The sequence below is a fragment of the Aplysia californica genome, unplaced genomic scaffold (assembly GCF_000002075.1).
Source record: "Aplysia californica isolate F4 #8 unplaced genomic scaffold, AplCal3.0 scaffold00495, whole genome shotgun sequence".
Classification (NCBI taxonomy): domain Eukaryota; kingdom Metazoa; phylum Mollusca; class Gastropoda; order Aplysiida; family Aplysiidae; genus Aplysia; species Aplysia californica.
In genome coordinates, this window is record NW_004797765.1 from 43,341 (window position 1) to 51,615 (window position 8,275).

General features: G+C 40.4%; 2 protein-coding genes across 2 annotated transcripts in view; one reads left to right on the forward strand and one right to left on the reverse strand.

Moving 5' to 3' along the window:
* LOC101845947 (coiled-coil domain-containing protein 103) overlaps window positions 1-5,119 on the reverse strand; it is a 12,609-nt gene extending 7,490 nt beyond the window's left edge. Inside the window, exons 1-2 of the mRNA XM_005105833.3 lie at window positions 4,934-5,119; window positions 780-977 (exon numbers count right to left, since the gene is read on the reverse strand). Coding sequence (XP_005105890.1) covers window positions 780-940 — 161 coding nt within the window. The 5' untranslated portion in view covers window positions 941-977; window positions 4,934-5,119. The remainder of the gene's footprint in view (window positions 1-779; window positions 978-4,933) is intronic.
* Window positions 5,120-5,246: 127 nt separating this feature from the next.
* Window positions 5,247-8,275, forward strand: part of LOC101847061 (integrator complex subunit 9) — a gene marked incomplete in the record, with an annotated part of 42,958 nt that continues 39,929 nt past the window's right edge. Inside the window, 2 exon segments of the mRNA XM_013086718.2 lie at window positions 5,247-5,407; window positions 8,079-8,206. Of these exon segments, the coding sequence (XP_012942172.1) occupies window positions 5,399-5,407; window positions 8,079-8,206 (137 nt within the window).

Consider the following 8,275-nt stretch of genomic DNA (forward strand, 5'->3'; position numbering starts at 1 on the left):
CCCCCCCCCCCCACCCCCCACCCCCCAGGGCAGTTCTCCTGACTGAAGTTGTCTTTAGGCCATTCCCATGTTCTTAAGCACAGTAGAATTGTAAATGGGCTGTAAATGGGCTGATTTATTAATGTCATGCTCATACAGTACCGGAACAACATAGGGGGAGCTGCTGCTTTATCTTTCCTCATCCTTACTATCGTCATTTTTCCTCTACTTCTTTTGTATGTTTCACACTCTCTTGTGAACTGCTATTTCCGGGGTGCCTTGATAGTTGAGGCAGACTTTGTGATGTTGAGGCTAGAAAGGTGAGCAGAGTAAGCCTGATTCCCTGTAAGGACTTCTCTGTTTACATCCACCCCTTGGCGCTCAAATGAACTTATGCCGTTGCGAGCGCCGTAAAACCTTACTAAAACTCAAAAAGACCTGAGTAGGCTTAGCCGGGTTCAACCAGTAAAAAAATGCTGATAGGAATAACACATCTCAAATTTTATGATTCCTGGCTTCTCCATGTTGTTGGCAAGGTGGCATCAGTAATAGTCCTTCCTGGGTGCTCCCAGAATTACTGTAGCAGTGGATTGAGTGGATAGGATTATTGAATGCCCTGGTAGCGAGCTCATGGACAACACTTCAAAGTAATATAACTCCCCTGCAACATACACTCAAACATTAAAATTCAATTTGTCTCACTCTGGAAGAATTTTCTCACAGAAAATGCGATGAAAAGAGTGTACTAAAACAGTTTTTTAATTTAAAATTAAGTTTATTTTTACTGAACATGTACAAACCTAAATTCATCATATGTTCCAACTCTTTGCTCTACAGCTCTGATCTTTGCGTCATTCTCTCGCCAGTATTTAGCATCATTGTCCACTGCTTTCTGTACTTCTGCTTCTATCTTATTGAAATCCAGGTTGTCATCATCATGAGAGACTTTAGTGGAAGCCATCTTGTAACTTTTGAAGCCCTTATTTCAAGGCAAAATGCTGTGAAAAATTGAAAGAAACACTTTAATAAGTCATGGAAACATTTGGGCACCTACCTTGAAGAAAAACAACAAAATTTACAACGGTCATTTCCTGAAGCTTGGCAGCAATATATTGGCCTTATTTAGAGCCCAAACAATTCTAAATATCAACTAAAGCTTTCGAATCGAGTGAGAGGCTTCCGATACTTTACGTTTGGCTCCACAGCTCGCTTTCAGCCAAAGAAAAAGGTTTCACCATTATTGTAAGCTATTTGGGCATTCCCACTTACATATATATCAGCTTCATGCATCATCACGTTTTACCTCCAGATTATCATATCCGAAGCACCCTAAGATGTCCAAAACCACCCCACTCTGAGGAAGACATTGGACAAGCGTGGTGGAAACTTCGGACCATGTGTCTCATGTATCAAATATTATTTTTGAGAGGCAAAACTTCCACACAGCATGCATTTATACTTTTACCTTTCATTTAATGTATGAAAATGTATTTCACACTCACTGGAAATCAATAGAAAATAGTGATCCACCCATATGTATAAACAAGTCCACTTTTAAACACATCTGTGTACATTGACTTGATATCTCCCCTTGTCATTGTAAAACAGAGCTCAGTACGTAATGCTCCTATTAACCAGCTAGTTTTTGCAGTGATAAACAGAGATGAAAAGAATCCTTTTCCACTTTAGTTTCCGAGTCTGTCAACGTCTGGATTTGGTGAGAGCACAGCATTAATGAATTAGGTGCCCCATTTGCAGCTTGCTAATCTATTATTGCTATTTCTCTCTGAGTGATGCCCTCTGGTTCAAATCAAGGTTTGTGTGTTCTTGAACGTAGGTTGTTTAAAGGGCTTTCAATCGTTTTCATGGCTTCCTGTTACGTCCTAACAGAGAAGGACGTAAAATCGGACATTCATCATCTCAAATGACCTGACAGTTATTGCACTCCGGGAGGCATACCACAACCAAATGAAACAGCTCAGGGAAACAAAGTCTGCAGATTAAAAACATAAATTAGAATAAATTTCTTTTCGAAAAGAGCTTCAAGTGTTGAGTTGCACTGGAGACAAAAAAGTAGAGACGTGTCACTCCTCGATTCAGGCGAGATTGGGGTCAGACATCCGGTCAAAGTTTCACGCCGTACAACTAATAGTCTAGCTGTTCCTCACAACCGATGAATCACCTTATTGTTTTCTTTAATAAAGCAAAGGGGTTGGTCGAATGGGTTTTTAACACCATTTCTCTTTCTTTACCATCGCGTCATATCCACATCCACGAATAAAAGACGGAGTCAGAACATTCTATTGATTCTAGTCAATATTTTGATGATAAATTCAAAACATAATGTACTGCATGTTTCCTCTCAGTCAGTATAATTATTGGCCTGTCTTGGTCACGTCCACATTCCTTATTCCTGGCCCGCATCTCATTGCATTTAGTGTGCACAGTACGCCAAATCTTTTCTATATTCTTCTAATTCTACTCCTTTATCTTTGTCATTTTCTTCTTGTTCTTGTTTTTGTTGTTGTTCTTCTTCATTTTCTTCTTCTTCTTCTCCTGTTCCTTCTTCTTCTTCTTCTCCTCCTCTCTTCTCTTCCTCCTGCTCCTTCTTCTCCTCCTCCTCTTCTTTTTCTTCTTCTTCCTTTTCTTCTAATTCTTCCTCTTCTTTTTCCTTCCTTGGAGCATAAATTTGATGAATTTATTAACTATGTGCCCATTTATTTATCAACTTCACCACATACAGTCCATGCTGGCTTTAAGCACGGTCATCGGGAGAAAGCTTAAAAGTGTGCTTAAAGCCGAAGCGTGCTTGAGTGCGAAGTAGACATAATCCAGAGATTTTCATGTAGAAAATTTCCCGTGCTATTTCCTTTTGTTTGTAGGTAGGCCTATAGCGGTCCCGCAAAAGTGTGCACTGTTATTTAGACACCCGCCAGGGTAGTTTTTGTTCGCTTATTTGTTTTTGTTTTGTGGTCGAATAGGAAAAGAAAACTTAATTTAGACGGCCAGTCACGATACAGCACACAAGGCCTACACACTGCCTGTGTGTACCACTGCCCGCTGTGCCACTCATATCACCAGCTTCATCCCACCTCGCACGTGATACACAATCAGGATTAATGGATAGCGAAGGTCAAAGGTGAAATCGCAGCCAGCCTCACTTTCTCGTCTCCCCGACTCTCTTTGTATTTTTTTTTGGTCGAGTGTAGCTTTGCCCTAGGCCTAGGCTAGATCTTATGTCCGCGCACGCGGCTGTGTTCATCTCTCTGCCTTCCTCTCCGCCCGTGTGAGTGTGTGTGTCCATCACTTGCGTTCTTTGTGTTTCTCTTGACACACTCCACTGCTGCGGTGTAGACTGTGTTCGAACTTCGATGGGTCATCTTGAAAATATTGACTGTCTTGTAAATGAAGCGTGCCTGAAGCCGAAGTTACCGTGCTTAAAGGCGTGTAATTTATATAGCAAAAATTCAGTAAGAGCCGTTAAATTTAGCGTGCTTAAAGCCGGCACGGACTGTATCACTACTTCCGACGTATTGACTGAGATGACTCCCTCGCTCCTCCCTCTGTCCCCTGTACTGTATTAAATTGGAAATAATAAGGGGAAGTGACTTAAATTTGACTTTGAGAGGAACAGACTATGAAATGTACGGCATGAAACAGTGTCGAGGCACTGCATCACATATCTCGTGTAAATAGCATGATGCGAAGAGGGGCCAGCTGACGAGTGAAATATCTCTCACTAGATCTTGATCTAGAATCTAGTCGCATCTCGGGTTGCACTTATAAATTGTCATTTAGCTTTTGAAGATGAAATTAAAATGCTATTCTCATCCGGGGTGAGAATAGAAATACGATCGACCTCTCACCCCGGGTGAGACTTGCGACTGTAGGCTATTCTCACCCGTTTGAAACAAGACCTGTTTTTCCTAATTTCGGAATACTTTCTATCGATGTGGATGATCAAATTAATAAAAGCCAAGAAAAAATTACGTTATAGCACAAAAGTAAGCTAATTTGATCGTCTTCAAAGATGCTATGGCTATTTCACTGTTCGAAGCGAGCCGAACTATGCGGTCGCCATTTTGTTTTGCCCGGAAGTTCTCGCAAGATCTACTTCTCCCCTCTCTCTCTCTCTCTCTCTCTCTGTCTCTTTCTGAATACTGTCTATCGGTGTGGACGATCAAATTGACCAAAACAAAGTTAAAAAATGATGTTAAAACACAAAAGTAAATTAATTTGGTTGTCTACAAAGATGCTACGGCTATTTAACTTTTCGAATCGAGCCGAACTACGCGGGTCGCCATTTTTTTTGGACCGGAAGTTCTCGCACTACTCCTTTCTCTCTCTCTCTTTCCCTCTCTCTCTCTCTCTCTCCACTGCCCACAGACAAAATTGTACGCTTTTAGTAGGCTACAGTTGTAATGGAACGTTTGTTTACGGCACAGAATTCTACAATTTTTCTGTTATCACAGTGTAGAATTCTGTGGTTTAGGGTGAACACAAAATTTGTTGGCCTAGAACGGTGAACGCGCACCGGGTGAGAATAGCCAAAAGACTCGTCTGCACTATTCTCACCCCGGGTGAGAATAGAGGTGGCCTTAAAATGCACTGGAGACTTCAATGTGAACAGAAACATTTACGGATACCATTTTAACTGCAAACTTTTAGGAGCTTTTTTTTACCTCTTTGTTGAGTCTCAAATTGGAAGAGATTTGAATAACAGGTCTTATTTAATCATGATTTAACAATTCGCTTTCCCCTAATTAAGTCCCCTAAAAGAAGCGATGGCTTTGAAGAATCATAGATTCTAGCCTAAGTATCATACTGAATCGGGAGGATCTTTTAAACCTTTTTCCAAAGTGTAAGAGCATACAATTATTGCTGAGTAGAATATCGACACATAGTCTGTGCTGACAATAAAATGAAAAACTCCCAATGATTCTACTGAGCTTACCGTTCATTTACATTCACATTGGAAGCAGTCTGATTAGAAGCTAGCGTCCCTCACAACACATTTTGAGAGTAATGTTAAAAAGTTGGAGCTCAGCTGGAGTTTCAGAAGACACGAGAAATCCCAACTCGCGAATATTGTGTAATAATCTTCTTAGAATAAGGTTGATTTATTCTAAAAGGTGAACAGTGAAGTAAAATCAAAGATAAAATAGAAAATAAAAGTCTAAAAGTATTAGATCTAGCTTAGGCTACTTTGAAACTTTCACAAAAAAATTATATTGTCCGGTTTATATCTTAAACTTCCGTTAATGGCGACCACCATGGACTCTCATTACAATCAAAAGCGAAAGTGGTTCAAATAAAACAATTGACTTTTTAGTTTCTATGTATTGCTGTCAGGCAAAGCCATAATCTGTTCTCCTCTGGTTTGCCCTTGTTTGATTGTGTGGAATCTGATTCAGTCAACATGAAGCTTGTAAATATCTTTGTTTTTTCTCTTCTTTGTTTTGTACCCTCAACTTGGCTTGCACCCTCTGCTGACTGTCTCTTGTTTGTAGATTTCTTGCAGTGACTACATCTACATCTAGATCTAGACCTAGATTCTAGATCTAGATTTAGATCTATTTTCACGGCTCTGTGAACTTAGTTTGTGGGCTACGTTCATAGCGCCCTTAATCATCCACCATTGGCTCAAAGGTACGACTGAAACGCTACGGTCGCTCTCAGTCAGTCAGTGAATGAGGAAACAGTAGGCTACAGGGTAAAAATAAGGCGGGCTCTAGATCTAGATTCTATATATCTAGATCTGATCTATTTCTCCGAACGCTCGGGAAATTAAACTTGAACTCTATTTCTCCGGACGGTTTCCGTTCTCGAGATTTGTTTATAATTTGCGAATAGAAAGGCCCGCGCGCGCGTATGTGTGTGTGTGTGTGTGTGTATGTATGAGGTGTGGGGGGGAGTGGTGCTAGAGGGATTTTATTTTTGTTTACATGAAGGATTTTAGTGCTTGCTTTAGCGGTGACTTCTCACAGTGCCTTTTGAAGGCATATTTTCAAATGAAGTAGTCCGGGAACATTGCCCCAACCAAACTGATCTGAATATTTCAGAATTTAAAAATCTCTAGAAATTGAATTCGATGCAAAAAAAATGCTTTTTCACAGTCCTCGCAGAATGGCAGGATGAAAGATAACGCCTAAATCTCGCAAATAACAAAAAAAATCTCGACAACGGAAACCGTTCGAAGAAATAGAGATCAAGTTTATTTTCCTGAGCTTTCGGAGAAATAGTCGTAAAAATAATGCAGTAGTAGTCTAGCCGAATGCAACAGTTTAAAGAGGGCGAAGGCATGCACAGCAAAACAGCCGCGGTTGATAATAAGGCCTCTCTCGCTCAGCACACGGAACACTGCTTAGTAAATATTCTCTGCCAGTGTGCGGACCCATCAACGCTTGACAATTTGAAAATAAAAGCACTTCGTTCAAAGAAACAGAGAATTGAAAAAGGCCAAGGCGGGAAGAGGCGTGTGAGGGGCTGAAAAAAAGGAAGCAAAAGGCAGGGAAAAGGGTGGACGAGCAAAATCATTCTTAAATTGCAGACTACATTCAGGGAGCGGTGAACATAGTCCATGCGTAGATTTCGACTTGTCACAAGTCTCGTTGTGAGCAAATAATAGCGCATCAGATCGGTAACTTGTAACTCACTGCAGCTGCCAGTGACAAAAAGTGGGGCGGATCGCCACCTACCATCGGGCCAAGAGCGTGATGTTTTCGTCACTTAGATCTAGAGTTCTATTAATACACATATTCGGTTTTTTTGTTGTTGTTTTTTTATAAGTGTTTTATGGCGCTCGCAACTGCATATATAATAAGGTCATATATATGAGAGTGCGGAACTCATTAAACTTTTTCAGGTGGTAGGAAATTTTGAATTTTGCCGGGGTGGCGGCCGAAGCCTACTCTCATCAATTTTAGACCACCAAGGGGTCTTTAACGTGCGCAACTTGCACACAGGCCCTCCGAGATTTTTCGCCCTTGTCCAAGAAGGCTAGGTGTAGATCTTTCTCCTACCAGAAGATCAGGGGTGTGGCTGAAAGACAACAGTAAGAAGGAGCCAAGGAGTAAAAGTATAAAGGCTGGAGAAAGAGTCAGGAGCCCAGAGGAGGGGGCAAAGGAGGTGAAGGGGTTGGGGCAAAAAAAGGAGACGAAAGCAGACGACTGAACATTGCTAGAGAGCAGGAAATGAGGTGAAAGGAGACAATTTTTGAAAAGAAAATTTTTCGGTTGCTACCCACCGAATTCCAACCTGGGACCTTTGAATGAGAAGTCAACACCTTAAAATTAACCTCTTGGCCATGAGAGCCCCCAGACAGGCTTCACCTAAGGGTCTTATTATAACAATAATAATCATAATGGCAATGCCACTCGTACTTAAAAAGTGACATCGCCTTTTGAAGTTGAAGTTAATCTGTTGTATAATTGAACAGGACCTTCCTATACTGCTGACACTACATGACTACAAACCTTCTGATCTATCTTTTACTTTTTAGGGATTCTACTTAGATTCTTTAATTGAAAACACATCGTGTGGTGCATGTATGTGGCAAAAAAATGTCAGAAACTCATGATGGATCCGTTAACCATTGTTTGGGAAAGAATCACTCTGACACTCACTTTGCTTTCAGACAATATTTAGTGCGACATGATATATACACTGAAGAACTTCTCTCACTCGCTTTGTTTTGTAGTTGGTTTACTATTGCTGTAGTCTTAAAGAATTTTGGCATTAGTTGTTATCAGTGTGGTGGAGAATGCAAGAGGGTCTAATGTGGGTTAATCTGTGTGACTGTAACTTATTTTATGGTCAGTCGAAAACTTGATTGATGTGACAGAAAACCAGGCCACGACAATATTTAGTGCGACATGCATACCCTGAAAAATTTCTCTCCTTCACTTTGTTATAGTGGGCCATGGGTTTACTATTGCTGTCCTTTCTGTTTAAAACTTGTTTCGAAAGTTACTAGGATATTTAGCAAGATTTTATTTCGAGTGCTCAGTAATTTTTAGTTATTTTTTATATTTTTGTACTTAATGAGCTGTCATTTTATTACAATGAAAACTATGTAAATTCTCATCTCATTTATACAGGTGTGTCTCTCAGACAACCCCAGCAAGCCATGCTTCATTCTGTTCTTCAAGGGGGTCCGTATTATGTTGGACTGTGGTCTCGATATCAAGCAGCTGTTGCACTTTGTACCTCTTCTGGTTGTTCCTGGGTATGTTGCACCATGTTCAGTTTAGTTGTTTATAGTCATTGAAAACATATATATATATATATATATATA